At 52.2% G+C, this 16,038-nt stretch overlaps 1 protein-coding gene across 1 annotated transcript; it reads left to right on the plus strand.

The window, feature by feature from the left end:
- The first annotated feature begins 6,533 nt into the window (after positions 1-6,533).
- LOC141478604 (olfactory receptor 14A16-like) lies at positions 6,534-7,493 on the plus strand. Its single transcript, XM_074167631.1, has one exon. It carries the CDS (start codon positions 6,534-6,536, stop codon positions 7,491-7,493), a length of 960 nt encoding a protein of 319 aa, XP_074023732.1.
- The last annotated feature ends 8,545 nt before the right edge of the window (positions 7,494-16,038 follow it).

The raw sequence follows: 16,038 nt of genomic DNA on the forward strand, positions 1-16,038 counted from the left end.
CGTAGAGCCCAGGAGGAGCCCTACTGCTGTCCTGCACTCGGCATCGCACCCCCCAACATCTCCCTGCCCCCAGGAGGAGCCCTGAGCATCCCATGAGGGAAAGGATCCCCATTCCCAGGAGATGGGGGACAAGGCTTGCACATCTGCTTGATGAAACACATCAAGGGCTTTCACAGTCACCTCCACATTTGATTTTCAATCTGTAACCAGTGCCTCTGACTTCCTGCTTCACCAGCCACAAGGGTGGTTCCTTTTCTCATCATCCCCTCCATGGTCTCCTCAGTGATGATCCCCAGCGAGGCTCACAAACACTCTCAGAAACCTGGAGGTTTGTTACTGACTATCACTTCTCAGGAGGACAGTTCTATCTTCTTTCAGTAGCTGCAGTTCAGGAACTTGGCGCCAGAGGGCTCATTAACACCAAAACTCACTAATGAGCCAAGTCTCTGGACATAATTTTCTGAATTCCTCAGTTCTTACCTGGTAAATTAGAGAGATTTCAGAAGTGGAAATGCTTCAAAATAAAGAAACAATAAGAAAGGATTTTTTTTTCTTCCACTTTTCCCCTTTTGTCTGCTCTACACATGAAGTGACACCAGCAATCTCTATATGGTATTGACACCAAACATCTCCAAATGGAGGCTGGATATGTAGGGAAGCCAAGAGCCTTTACATCAGACACTCTATGGGCAGTCTCTCTCCCAACCTCCAATCCACATCCCTCTAATCATCCACCTGGGAATACAGCAGCCTTGTTCCAAGTCTGAGCTTTCTCCACTGAGGTCCGTAGTTGCATTTTTCAGTCTGTCAGCACCAGTTTCCACCTCTTTTACTCAGAGAAAAAGTTGCATGCAGACATAGAAGGATGTTTCTTAATTGCAAAAAAAACCCCAAAAACCAAAAACCAAAGGAAGACGTAAATAATAAAAAATTAAATACCCTCTTCTGCTGTAAATTACGTCCTCATTACCTCCTTTAAGTCCTCTTATCATATACGATGGCCTTAGACCAACAGAAAACACATCCTTGTGTCAAGCACCGATCTTTAAAACCCCTGAGCACTATTTGTTTGTCCATAATGGCTCGCACTCACACAGTGAGTCACCCACTGAAATCACAAGCTCCCTCGATTCACAGGGAAGCAAAGAGAAAAAGTGAATTAAATGCTCTCATTTGAAAAGTCAAGCCTCCATTGATTCCAACAGATCTGGGTTACAGATCTGGAAGCATCTCCAAGTAGACTCTGCAGCATCTGGACCCACTCATTCTCCTCCAACCCTTAACAGATTGGGTGCAATTGTCCAGGCTTCCCTTTCCACTCAAGGGAGAGAAATGAGTTCTCTCAACTGAGATGCTTTGGCCTACCCTGCCTGTCCACCAGCTCCTGCTCCAAAACAGCTCCCAGCGGCCCTGAGTCACATTTCCCAGTCCCATGTGGTGGCCTTGGACAACCCCAGGTATCTTGGAGGTAGTGGGCACCTCTTGGTGGGTAACTGCATCAATGCCTGAAGGGAGATGTTAGGTAGAAGTTGAAACATATGCAGCAAAGACCCTGGTGTAATAAGTGTGTAAGAAGTCTTCATTGTCACAACTTTGATGCTGGTCTTTAAATTCTCACTATTGTTTCATAGGCCGTGGACACGGACCAGCAAGCTGATGGCACTTTCCTTCCCTCTATGTAATGTAGATTTGTACATCTTGTCCCTTCTGACTGGCAACATTTGAGTTCGTTCAAGTAGCCCCTGATTTGATTCCTATCCATTGTTGGCAGTTTCCCTTTCGAGTCCTGCCTTAAGGCACAAAGGCCTGGGAGACCTTGCCGGTAATGATGGACGCACAAAACTTATATCTGATCTATCTATTTAGATCTTACTCCTAAATTTAGGAGTGATCTCATCTTATCTTTGCTTCTTCCTTAACTGGCCCTGAAGTAGTAACAGGTCATTATGGTGGCCTCAAATTTACTTTGAAGTTTCAACTGAGTTTTGATATAGACCATTTCTCTGCTTGGAGGATGCTGTGCTTGAAGACCGGCTCTACTGAGCTCTGCTGCCTTTCAATGCTGCCAACCATGAGATCCCCACTAAAAGTCCCCGAAACAAGACAAAGTCTGCTCCTCTAACGTCTGGCATCTCTTGTATCCTCCTTTCCTTCCTCACTCGGGAGCTTGTCCCAACAGCCAAGGCTTACTCTGACCTTCATGTCCCTCACCAGCTCTTCCTTGCTTGCAAAGATTGCATCCAGGCTTGCATTACCCTTGTTGGCCCATCAGGCAGCTGCGCTCAGAAATTCTCCCAGGACACTGCAGAAATTGCCCGGACTGTTTGCAGCCTGCTGTGTTCCTCTTTGGGAAACGCCAGGGCCATTAATGTCCCCAGTGAGGTTCAGGCTTCTACATTCAAGGGTGCTTTGGAAAGACTACGCCAATTTCCCCACCTTGACTGTGGGTTCCTCATTTCTCCCCACGATGTCACCCTTACTGGTCAGAGGCCCCTCCTCTGACCCTCGCTGACAAGGGCTCACCCAACTTGTCACTTGCCCCATTAAGGAGCTCCATACATCCAAGCAACTTCTTCACTTTGAGGGTACCCCACGCCAGATCCTTCCAGCCTGTCTCTCACAAAACGCCTGTACCACCCATTACAGCACCCCAAGCTGTGTGCCTTGTCCCACCGTGCCTTGGCAGTTACTCCATGGATGTCAAAAAGCACAGGCTCCAGCTCATCCTGGCCATGCCCCTGGCTGAGGGCATCAGTTCCCATTTGGGCTGTAGCACCTCAGCTGTAGCACCAGGCCAAGCTCTGACTTGTCTTAGGGAAACCTGGGACCAAGTGTCCAAGCCCCCGTGTGGGCAAAGGGTTTGCTTCAGAGCAGAGACTTGCCAGAGCAGTTGGCAGATGGAAACACAAAGCTGAAATGGGATGCCAAGGGAGGGAGTGAACCCTGCTGTCTCCAAGGGCAGAGAGAAACAGGCCTGGGAAGGGCAGCCCTGGAAAAAAAACAGGGGTTTTGTCAGTGGTGTCTCTGCTGCCCCTTGGGGCCTTTGGCAGAGGTGTCCCTGGTCTCCAGGAATGACAAGGTGTTGCTGACAGGCCCACTGTGAAAATGGTGTGTCTGTTCCTTGACTGTGTTATCCAGGGGTGACTAAAGTTACCAGGGGTGGAGAGAAAAACCACAAGTTTGAAAGTGTAAGCACGAGCACGGAGACCCTGATGTGATGTGCTTCCTCCTCATGGACTACCCTACATCTCCTAGAAAGTAAAGAGACAGACCTTGCCATGCTGCAGAGGTGACAGTCAGTTTCTTGCACAAAGGCACCGAATGTGTTGGCGATGGTGTCTGGGGTGTCTGTCACACGCTCGCTCTGAGTGGGGATGGCTTTCCTCTACGGGGCCACCGCTGCCCCTGCCCAATGGATGTAGCTCTGTGTGAGACCCGTGGCACCTCATGCAACTCTACAGGCCCGTATTTGTCATTAAATGGAATAACTGCCCTGACTTTGGGTAGGCAATGTGAGAATGGTCTGGACACAGCCATCGTTGTAGTCAATGGAGATCTAGCAAACCTGGCTGATGGAAAGACAGAGGGAAACTTAGCTCTCCCTGTGGTCCCTGACTCCATTTGATCAGGTGAATTCCTGCAGAGGCTGCCCAGAACAGAACCAACAGACACAGGTTCTATCCTCCTCAAAGTGGGCATCTGATGGCATTTCATTTTGTCAAAGATTCCCCACCAGCATCCAAGAAGATGCCCCCAGAGCCGAGACAAGGAGCTCACATGAAGTGTCTATTGTGTGCACACCTGGACTGAGGGCAGAGGAATCCCACCTCCTGTGGGTCTGTGCTGTGCATGGGGGGCAGCTGAGGACTACAGCCGTGGACTGGGGGCTGAATCCCTTCCCTCGGCAATGGCAAATGAGATCATTCCCTGTCCTTGTCTGGGTGTCCTGTCTCAAGATGGGACAATGAGAAGGTGATTCTTGGACCTCTCTCTTTTTCTCATGGGAGAAATGACACTGCAGAAAGAAGTGTCTCTCCCCAGCTGAGGGAGGGAACTTCAGGGATGACTTCAGCCTGTTTCACAGCAGGTTCCCCCGGAGCCCCAGAGACACCTGGAGGGAGCCCAGAGGGGCCAGAGGAAGCGCTGCCTTGGGCTGTTGCTCTGCTGCTGAGCTGGGCCGGGCTCCTGGGACGGAGGGAGCTCCTGGCCACGGGGCAGCGCGGCAGAGAGACAGCTCTGCCCAGGAGCAGGGCTGGGGGCACTGCCTGCAGGCAGCGAGAGGAGACCTGAGAGGCACCGAGAGGCTAAAGGCGGTTGGGAGTGGGAGGCTGTTGAGAGCTCACTGGGGCAGAAATCTTCACAGCCCTCTACGTGGTAAGTCTCTGGGTGCAGGGCAATGCAGCTTTAGTTCCTGGAGGGACCTCCTAAGGCTGGTTCATCTGACAGTGATGGGATCTGTCAGGAGGACTCTTCGTTTCTGTACTGTAGAGAAGAGGACATGCTCCGGAGCAGGGCTTCCCTGCTGCACTGTCGGAGGGACAGGGCATGACGGCTGCTTCTGCCGGGGACAGCTGTGGAGATGTGCATGTGGGTGTGCATCCAGGGGTGCCCAGGGCTGTCCTGCTGAGCAGGATCCCTCTGCTCCCGGGGTCTGTGTGCTGAGGCAGGGACCCTGCCACCTGCCAGGGTCAGCTCTCAGCCTGCCCGGGGAGATCCCCACGGTGCTGTGGGGAGAAGCTGTGAGTGGAAGGAACAACCCCTGGAAATGGCAGGGCTGTCGAGAGGCTGCTGCTTCAGCCAGGTTTGCTCACAGCTCCAGTTTAGCCCCATTTCAGAGGGGACTTTCAAGAAGAGCATCAAGAGAGAATTTTCCTGAAAGGTAAGGAGTCTTTGCTTTGAACTTTTATCATTATGGTTGGCTGGGAGAGCAGTGGGAGACTAGAATTTATTTCTCTGCTCTGGAGAAGGCACTGAGACCCCAGTTCTAGTTGCGACTTCTCTGAGCTGCTCCATAACCCTTGCACACCCAGAAATGTCCCTGGGCAGTGCCCTGCTGCCAGGAGGGGTCTGCAGGGCAGAGCTGAGCACTCAGCGGGCGGGATGGGCTCTGGGAGCACTGGCAGGAGGAGACCTGGGGACAGCGAAACAGCTCCCAGCAGGGACAGCCCCGGGCAGCAGAGACACGGGCAGGGAAGGAGAGAGAGCTGCTCTCAGAAACTCTATGGGAGGGGGCATTCAGGCACCTCCCTGCCATCCCCTGCAGTGCAGAAAGCTTCTCTGGAGAAAACCTTTGGTCTTTTCTCCCACCTTGCATAGCCTCCGCACTTAGAGCCATGGTGACTCGGTCACCTTCTCAGTGGCCTCAGCACAGGAGAGGAGAAATTATCAAATAACTTACTGTCTGCCCCTCTCCCACCTCCACCAGCAGCAGCACTGGGGCATTTGTCAATTTTCCTGCTCCTGTCTCTGCTCCTCTTGTTCTTATCGCTGGGCTGGGATGGGGAGGTGGGACTCGGATGCACTTCAGGGACCTAGTCTGTGGGTCTTGCCATAAAGATTTGTCCATGGGAGTAAAGTGTCCCAATTCCCCTCCTAATCCCGAGGCTCCCAGTGAAACAAATGAGATGACTCTCGCTGCAGGACATTTTCAAAGTACTTGCTTCTTTCCCCACAGAGCCCTGCTGGGTGACAGGCTGCCCTCCACAAGGGCACAGCTCTCCTGTGGCATCACCGGGTGATCAAGGAGCCCCGTGGAGAAGACACCTCAATGCTGAGGCTGTGGCAATGCTGCTGAGTGGCTACGCACAGGCAGCTGCGATGAGCCCGCTGTGACCCTGGCTGGTGGGACAGAGCTGAGACCCTCCTCGGGTACAATGAGACAGCGTGAGGAGTTTGGAGCTCTGCACTTGGAAACGGGATTCCTCTGCTCTCAGCAGTGTCCGCTTCCTTCTCTGGGGAATGTCTGGGGGCGATCGTCCTCCAGCTCAAAGTGCTGCCAGCACAGGGTGGCCGAGACTGGGGCTGGTGGACAGACGGGCTGTCCTCAGTCTGCACAAAGACACCGCCTCTTTGCCTCTCAGGACCCCCAGGATTGCACTTGGAGCGCAGCAGAAACGGCAGTGCCAGAAACACTCCTCGGGTTTGGTGGGGCAACTAGAACAAAATACACAAACCAGAATCCCCTCAACTTTGCTCTGCAGTTGGGTGAATTGGGAGTGACAATGCTGAAAAGATATTTGATGTCACAAGTGGGTTTAATCTGAGATCACTCAAAGTTCCTATTTGCCTGTTGCTGTAGAGTAGGACCGACTCCTCCAGAGCCCACAGCAGAGCCCCCGACCCTGCTCCCTGGGGAACCCTCAGCCAGCACCAACCAGAGCTCATGAAAGGGACCTGCCAAAGGTCTTCCTGAAAGAGGAGAGGCAGTCTCAGTGGGGTTTCTATGAGAAACGCGCTCAGTTTTGCTCAGCCAAGTCTCTTCTAACGTGTCACTGTCTTTTCTCTCTTGGACAGCCCCTCGAGCCCAGAGGCAGATGCCCAACAGCAGCTCCATCACCCAGTTCCTCCTCCTGGCATTTGTAGACTCACGGGAGCTGCAGCTCTTGCACTTCGGGCTCTTCCTGGGCATCTACCTGGCTGCCCTCCTGGGAAATGCACTCATCATCACCGCCATCGCCTGTGACCACCGCCTCCACACCCCCATGTACTTCTTCCTCCTCAACCTCTCTGTTCTTGACCTGGGCTCCATTTCCACCACTGTCCCCAAAGCCATGGCCAGTTCCCTCTGGGACAACAGGACCATCTCCTATGCAGGATGTGCTGCCCAGGTCTTTCTGTTTGGCTTTTTGATGTCAGCAGAGTATTGTCTTCTCACCGTCATGTCCTACGATCGCTACGTTGCCATCTGCCAACCCCTGCACTACGGGACCCTCCTGGGCAGCAGAGCTTGTGTCCACATGGCAGCAGCTGCCTGGGGCAGTGGGTTTCTCAATGCTCTCCTGCACACGGCCAATACATTTTCCCTACCCCTCTGCCAGGGCAATGTCCTGGACCAGTTCTTCTGTGAAATCCCCCAGATCCTCAAGCTCTCCTGCTCACACTCCTACCTCAGGGAAGTTGTTCTTATTGTGGTCAGTGTCTGTTTAGGTTTTGGTTGTTTTGTGTTCATTGTGGTGTCCTATGTGCAGATCTTCAGGGCCGTGCTGAGGATCCCCTCTGAGCAGGGACGGCACAAAGCCTTTTCCACGTGCCTCCCTCACCTGGCCGTGGTCTCCCTGTTTCTCAGCACTGGCTTCTTTGCCCACCTGAAGCCCCCCTCCATCTCCTCCCCATCTCTGGATCTGGTGGTGACTGTTCTGTACTCACTGGTTCCTCCAGCAGTGAACCCCCTCACCTACAGCATGAGGAACCAGGAGCTCAAGGAGGCCATTAGGAATCTGATTTCATGGACGTTTTTAATGAGGGAGAAATTCGCCACCTCTCTCCACCAATGACTCCCACATTATCTGATTCCGTATGGGGTTTTTTTGTGTTCGGTTTTGTGTTTTTAATCATTATACTTATCATTATTGCTGTTGTGATTGTCATCACTGGTTTTTATGATCCACTTGCATCACTACACCTGAGACTTGTACCTACTTTGCGTCACCTGGTTCCCTTATAAAATTGTATTTAGCAGTGGCTCAGAGCTGGCCTCTTTCATAGCTTCTCTGTAAAAAAGGGAGATCTCCCTGCTGCACAGCTTTCGTGCTGGGATCTTTCTCCAACCAGGCCTGAGGAACTGCACCCCCGATCTTCCTCTTCCTCTGTGGCGATGATTGATCAGGACGCAACTGTATGCTATCAGCAGCAGCAGAAGCAGCCTTTACTCACATACCCAGAGCTATATAGAGAGAGCTAGTTTCTGAGCTGTTTTGCCAAACAGGGTGAGCACTCCCATTTTCACAGAATGCGACTGTTTTCATCCACATCTCTCTACGCACACTCCTCCAGGTGGTTTACCAGCCTGACCTCCACAGACACACACCATGTTGGTTTGGTTTTTGTCTTTTTCTGTCCGGCCAGCTCAAAACAATCTTATTCTTAAAGTAATATAGTCTTGGTTCTGATTAAGTTTCGTTTCATCTGCCATATGTTCAAAAGGGTTCTAAAATCAGTCTTGATCAATCTTCCAGATGTTCTGCACGGCCCGAACACAAAATCACATTGGAGATAAAAATCATTCCGCCAAGACCATCCTTTGCCTTCCTTGCCCTCCTCATCCTCACACACCACTCAATCCCCCTCAAAACTTCCCTCTTTTCAGGGAAATCATCACTCTGGAGACAGGCTGCTCGGGTACGACTTCACCCCTGTGTCTGCCCTGGGTCAGAAGGCGGGCATTGAGCCATTTGGGGCTTTTTTAGAAGCAAAAGTAGCAAAGCGAAACCCCGGGGGCTGTTTCCATCCCTTCTCCCCCAATCCCGAGGGAAAAATCCCCTCCTTTTTACTTTTTCCAGCTTTTTGGGGAGGCAAAAGCAGAGCTGGGGCCTTTGGGCTCAACTCCTCAGCTCCCAGTAACTCCAGGTGGCAAAACCAGTGAGCAGAAGCTGAGCCCAGTAGGGAAACTGGGATGAGTGGCTGGCTATGCCCCGGACACACCAGGTTTGGTACAACCACCCCCTATTTTTAATGCTTGGTTTCAGTTTTTAACCCCAAACTCGTAGCATAAAAACCAGGCGGTGGGTTTAGGAGGAGCTTAATCTCCTCCGTGTCAACACCCGGGTTTCCACCGCGGTCATTGATCCCCCAGGAAGGGGGAGAATGTTTGAATGGATGGATTCTGTTGGAGAAAATAGCTCAAAATGGGTGGATTTGCTCTATCTTAGTGACAGCCGGCTGGATTCCTTTCCAGTTCTCCTGAGAACAAGAGCTGTTGGGAAGAAACCCCCCTGCGAGCTTTTGTGTGATCAGAGAGAGAGCTCAAAGAAATAAAATTCATGTCGCAAATCGTCCTGAAATCCTTTAAATCTCCTCAGAAAATCCCAAGCATTTTCCCAGCTTTCGCATCCCCCTTGACACTTCCCGCCTCGCCTTTTATTTTCCTGCAGCTCCAGGTGATTAACGGGGGACGTATTTCCAATCAATTCCTCCCAAGGCCCCTGCAACCTTTGCCAAAGTCTCACCAAAACCAAGGGGTTTTGGCTAAATACACTAAAATCACTAAAAATCGCCACCCGCCTGCTTCCCGGCTGGTGTCATCACCGGTACCAAGACGGGACCCACCGTGACGTCCCCCCAAAGACATCTCGGGGTTTTGAGGGACAATTTCCATCTCCTGCTGCCTCCAGCCACAGTTTCTGGGCACAAACAAGGGCAGAAGGGTTTTTTCTGGCATCAACCAAGTCAAAACATCAAAACTTTGCAAATTCTTCTTTTAAATCCCTTCTGAATCATTTTTCCATTTCTCCCTCCTCGGCACCAGAGGGGAGCTGGTCCGTGCCCCTCACTGACCAATTAAAGCCAATGAAACAGGGCTTAATTTGACCTCGAGCAGAACCGGAGGGCGTGAGGGCAACGAGCCTCCTAAATAAAACATCAAAAAGGGGAAATTAAGGAAGATTTGGCGTTGCTGACCAAACCCCAACCCCTCCCACAACCAGCCCGACATAAAACTTATCTCATGGGAGAAAAAATCCCCATTTCTGGTTAAAACCCCAGGCAAGGACCTGCCGGGCCCCACAGGCAGGCTCTGGGGAAGGAAGAATTTTTTTTATCCAAAGATGCAGAAAAAGAAGGGGCAGAGGCGTTTCACGTTTCCCCCACCCTGGAAGAGGCTGAAGGCCAGGAAGGAGGGAAAGGCTGCCCAGGAGTGCGGTTTGGGGGAGTTTGGGGGTTCTCCATGGGGGAAACACTGCTCCTGGCCTTGCAGGAGGCTGAGGGGCCACCACAGGGATGGGTTTGGGGGAGTCTGGGGGCTCCACACCTTAGGGAAAGGCTGCTCTGGACTCACAGGAGGCTGTGGGGCCACTCTAGAGATGCGTTTGGGGGCTCTCCATAAAGGAAAGGGGGTTCCAGACCTCGCAGGAGGTTGTGGGGCCACCCTGGGGATGGCTTTGGAGGAGTCTGGGCAATCCGTACCTGAGGGAAACACCACTCCCAGCCCTGCAGGAGACTGCAGGGACACCCCAGGGCCGGTTTTGGGGGTGAGGGAGCTTCCATCCCTAAGGGAAAGGCTGCTCTGGCCTGGCAGGAGGCTGCAGAGCCACACCAGAGATGGGACTGGGGCAATTTGGGGGCTCTCCCTGAGGGAAGCGCCGCTCCCAGCCTGGCAGGAGGCGGCCGAGGGCCGGGCTGGGGGTTCTGGGGGCTCTCCCTGAGGAGAGGAGGGAGGCGGGGGCTGCCCCAGGGCCGGGGCCACTCCCGGAGGGGAAGGGGGGGCTCCGGCCGCCCGCAGCCTGAGGAGATGAGGAGAAGAGCGGGGGTTCCCTGTCCCCCCTCCCCGCCATCTCTCGCCCTGGCCCTTCCCGCCAGGCGCGCGGCCTCGGGTCACGTGACGGGGGCGCTGCGGCAGGAACCGGGCGGGCGGGAAGGGAAGGGAGGGGCGGGGGGGGGCTGTGCGCACTGCGCATGCGTGGGAGAGGGGCGGGGGGGCGGCCCTTGGGAAGAGGGATTTTTGGAACAGGACGGATGGGGCTGAAAGGCGGGAAATGGCGCAAACCCGGCTTTGTGGTGGAGGTAGGCAAAAGGAGTCCTGCTTTGGTATCTTGGGGGCTCTTTGGTGAGGATTCTTCCCTCCTACAGAGCAGCGTGTGGCCGTTTCCTTTAGGGAACGGGCGAAGGAGTCATTTTGGCAAAGCCCACGGCGAGAAGTGTCGTTCTCAGTCAGTCGCGACGTGGGTGAGGTAAAAACAGGCTTTACCCCCCCAAAATGGCCTTTACTGGTGTGAAAACTGGCATTTCCCCACCGAAAATGGGGTTTACTGGCCAAAAAATGGGATTTCCTGGCCCAAAAAGAAGAAGAGCATGGGGTGTCCCCCAAAATCACTGGGACCACCCCAAAGGCACTGGAAATCCCTCAAAATCCTAGAGATGGGGGGGACTCTGATTGGTCAAGAACAGATACCCAAATGGCTCATTGTGGCAGCCGCCAACCTCGACTTGGCCATAAATCCCCCCCCGAATGCCTCATCACCCTCCTCCTCGCCCTATAGGTGACCCCCAAGCACGCCCCACAGTGAGGGGAGGCACCTAAAAATCCATAGGACCATCAGGAACCTCTAAACTGGCCATAAATCCATCCAAAAAGCCCCAAATGGCCCAAAATTGGGGTTTGATGAGGTCATCATGGTCCCATCAACCTTGACTTGGCCATAAATCGGGCCAAACAATCAAATAACTCCAAAATGACCCAATTTAGGGGGTGGTTTTGGGTTGTCAGGTGTCAAAACAGTCAAAAAAACCCTCAAATGACCCAATTTAGGGGGTGGTTTGGGGGTGTTTGGCACGAAAATAAGGAAAAACCACCCAAAACAACCCAATTTGGTGGGTTATTTTGGGCTCTTTGGCATCAAAACTATAAATTGACCCAGTTTGGGAGGTTATTTGGGGGTGTTGGACACCAAAACTATAGAATAAAATCACAATATCCCTAATTTGCTGGGTAATTTGGGGGTATTTGGCGCCAAAACAATGCAACAACCCCAACCCAAGACCCCAAGAACCCAAACATCTCCCATAGCTTTGTCCCACCAACCTGGTGCTCAGTTGGGGGGTGGAGAAGCCCAAGACCCCAAACCTCTCCCCATATCTTTGTCCCACCTGACCCCTGTCTCCTCCCACCAGACCGTGAGAACCAGTCCATCCTCATCACGTAATCCCTGCCCCCCCGTCCCCATCCCGGGGGGGTGGGGGTAGGGCGGGGAAGCCCCTGAGATGTTCTCCACCACCTCACCCCCCCCACTGCCCCCCACCTTGCCCCCCAAGCAGAGAATCTGGGGCGGGGAAGACAGTCAACACCAAAAGGGTCATCCAATACTTGGCCAGCATCACCGCCATTGGCTACCGCAAGAAGGAGGCAGCCAATAGTAGCAAGGTGGGGCCTCAGGCCACGCCCCCTCCATCATGGCCAACCCTCACTGCCCCCCACCTTGCCCCATTGTCCCCCCCACCTCACCAGGGCACCCTGGAAGACCAGATCATCCAGGCCAACCCTTCCCTGGAGGCCTTCGGCAATGCCAAAACCGTCGCCAACGACAACTCCTCCTGCTGCGTGAGTGGGCGGGGCTAGGGGGTGGGGTCTGTGGGGTGTGTCTATGGGACAAAGTGTATGGGGTGGGGGTCTACTGGGGCACAGGTCTATGGGGTGGGGTCTGTGGGGCGATGTCTATGGGGTGGGGTCTATAAGGCTGGGTCTGTGGGGTGACGTCTATGGAGTAGGTGGTCACCTCCAGCCCTTCTTCGGGGGGGTCCCAGCACCCATCACCCACCATCTCCTCATCCCACCACCCATCAGCTCCTCCTCCCACCACCCAAACATCACCATCTCCTCATCCCACCGTCCATCTGACCCTCTACCTCCATCTCTTGGACCTTCCATCCAACCATCCCTCCATCCAACCATCTCCTCATCCTTCCATCTCCTCATCCCTCCATCTCTTTATCCCTTCGTCTAACCCTCTCCTCATCCAACCATCTCCTCATCCCTCCATCTCCTCATTCATCCACCCATCTCCACATCCAACCATCTCCTCATCCCTCCATCTCCTCATCCCTCCATCCAACCATTTCCTCAACCCTCCATCTCTCCAGCTCCTCATCCCACCACCCATCTCCCTTTTGGCCTCATCCACCCCCGACCTCCCCCCACCTTCTCCCCATCCCCACCCCAGACCTTCTGGAGAAGTTCCGCCTCATCTTCCATCTGAAAGCCAAGAGGAACTGCCACATCTTCTACCAGATCCTCTCCAACAAGAAGCCGGAGCTTCTGGGTGACGGGGGGACGGAAGGTTGTCCCCACGCTCGGATGCTCCTTCTTGGGGCCACCCAGGACAATCTGGGACCAACCACCGAGGACAATTTGGGGACCTTCTGGTGACCCTGTGTCTCCATCCTGGGCCACCACCTGGCAGAGATGCCAACCACTACCAACCCCTGTGACTACCGGTACGTCTCCCAAGGAGAGGTGACTGTGGTCTCCATTGATGATGCCAAGGAGCTCTTGGCCACCAACGTAAGCTGGAGGTGGGTGGGACACGCATCCCAGCGCTGAGGAGAAGGGGAGGCGGCTGGGGAGGGGGAGAGGTGGGGAGGAGATGAGACCATGGGTGGTTGGGGGAGGTCATGGGTGGATGCAGGAGACCGTGGGTGGTGGGGAGACCATGGGTGGGTGGAGGAGACCATGGGTAGGTGGGAGAAACCATGGGTGGGTGGGGGCTATCCCTCACCGCTTGAGGGGTTAGAGTCCCGCTTGGTCAGGAGGTCTCAGTTGTAAAGGTGGAATTGACCAAGAATTTTAGGAGGTCTCGGTTGTGAGGAGTTATTGTTGGTTTTGTCTTTTGTCTTAGTCCTAAATGTTTGTGGTAAATGGAACCGTGTTGCGTATTACACTGCTGTGTCAATGAGTGTTATTGTGATATCTTATTTGTTTTGTTGTAGAAATAACTGTGAGTTCTGTCCAGGGTTTATCTGAATGTTTTATTATTTGGAGGACTGTTGTCTGTTACATCCTGACAATCGCTGCCATCCTGTGTGTGTGTGTGAGTGCCGAAGGTGCGCTGAAAAGTTGTGGATAACTGCTGAGTGGCGTCTTTGCTGTTCCAAGTGTGATGATTGGCTTCCGTGGGAGCATCGTTCTGACGTCGGTGGATGAATAAGGGTTCTCTGCGGGTGGACAGAAGACACACAGGACCAGTAGGGATGGAGGACAGCAGAGTGGAGGTATTGATCAAAGGAGCCTGTTGGGCTGTGTTTTACATCACTGGAGAAGGATGGGAGTCCCCCCGGGTGGGGCAACTCACAGAGAAACTCTGATGAAATGCTGTAATGAGTGGTGGCCGGTTTATAAACTCCACTATGGGAAGAGGTGGCCATTTCACGGTACACTAGATTATGACACTCTGTTACAATCGATGTTGTTTTTGAGACGAGAAGGGCAGTGGGATGAGGTGATGTATGCTGAGAGGGTTTTCACACTATGAAATCATCCGGAGTGGCAGAAAGAATGTGGCATAAAGGTAGCTCCACAAGATCCTTTGGTGTTGGCATTAGAAAAGGAGAAAAAGAGAGAGCAAGGGAAAATGAAGCCTTGTTGTTCAGCATGGAGTATAGGGCAGAGAAGTTTAAAAACACTCGAGAAGGAAGATAAGGGACCTGAAGAAAGAATAGAGGGTTTTGTATCTCCGAGTCCACCCCCAGGTCTCCAAGCTCTCCCCTAGCTCTCCAAGCTTACCCCCAGGTCTCCAAGCTCTCCCTCAGCCCCTCCAAACTCACTCCCAGCTCTCCAAGTTCTTCCCCAGCCCTTCCCAGTTCTCCTTCAGCTCCCACCAGTTCACTCTCAGCTCCTCCGAGCTCGCCTTTCCCAGAGGAGGGGGAGTTTTCTGGTGTGGAGGAACAGGAGGGAGCGGTGCAAGGATTCACTCCAATTACAGCCAGAACTCGCAGTAAAACTAAAAGCCCTGTAATTCAAGTGCCCCTGCGGCGGGCAATGGGTCCTACTGGATCTGCCCAAATTAAGGTACCATTCACAGTGAATGATCTTGATTCCTGGAAGGAGGTTGTGAAAGGATACCGAGATGATCCGATAGGGGTAGCCAAAAGATATGAATTAGCGATCAAAAGTCTGGATGCTGATTGGAAAGACATAGATTTAATGTTAGATTCCATGACTGAAACGGAAAACCAGTTAGTGCTAAAAGCAGCCCGGACTCAAGTACAAGCACTAATTACTGCGAGGACCCTCCCAGGAAATGTAGATGATTGTTCCATTGGTTGAACCCGGGTGGGACCCCAACGATAACGGGGACTACCAAGATTTGAAACGCTACCAGGAATGGATGAAGTTTGGGTTAGAAAATGCAATATCAAGGTCAGTTAATTGGTCTGCCCTGTATACTGTAAAGCAAGGAATTTATTTATTTATTTATTCATCACTTATTTATTATTATTAATTTTTTTATTTATTATTATTCCTAACCCTGTCCGGGGTTACGAAATAATCAATGTGCTTTTTGCAAGAAGTTAGGGCATTGGAAAAGGGAATGTCCGGAGCCAAATCAAAAATCTCCGGAGGCTGTAGCTGAACTCGAATGCCAGAGACCTGGGGAATCTACCCTAGCGGATCCAGTGGTTAAAATAAAGCTAGGGAACAAGGGTAAAGAGGTTGAATTTTTGATAGATACGGGGGCCTCTTACCCTGCTTTAAACCAACAATTACTACCCGTAAATAAAGACTTTGTGACTGTGACAGGGGCTACTGGCCAAACCGAAAAAGCTTTCTTCTTGCAGCCGATTAAATATCAAATGGGAAAACAAATTGGAACACACAAATTTTTGTATATGCCTAGATCTCCAGAACTTCTGTTGGGTAGAGATTTATTGGAGCAATCGGGAGGAGAAATTATTTTCAGCAAGGGAGGTATAGAATCCAAAATAAAAGAAAATCAACTAATTAAAATGTTGAGTCTGTCTTTAATACAGGTAAACAGGGAGAATGCAATATCGAAAGAAATTCTGGACCAGGTATATCCAGGAGTATGGGCTTCCGAAGGACTGGGTAAGGCCAAAAATGTGGAACCAGTGATGATAAAATTGAAACCAGGAACTACCCCGGTAAGGGATAAGCAATATCCCTTATGTTTGGAAGACCGCAAAGGGATAAAAGAGATTATCGATAAATTCCTACAGTATGGCCTGTTAATAGAATGTGAATCAGAGTATAACACCCCAATTTTACCAATAAAGAAACCGGATGGGAAAAATTCTCGATTGGTACAAGATTTGAGAGCCATAAACAAAATTGTGAAGGATTTGCATCCAGTGGTTGCAAACCCTGATACCCTA

The sequence above is a fragment of the Numenius arquata genome, unplaced genomic scaffold, assembly GCF_964106895.1.
Source record: "Numenius arquata unplaced genomic scaffold, bNumArq3.hap1.1 HAP1_SCAFFOLD_38, whole genome shotgun sequence".
Taxonomy (NCBI): domain Eukaryota; kingdom Metazoa; phylum Chordata; class Aves; order Charadriiformes; family Scolopacidae; genus Numenius; species Numenius arquata.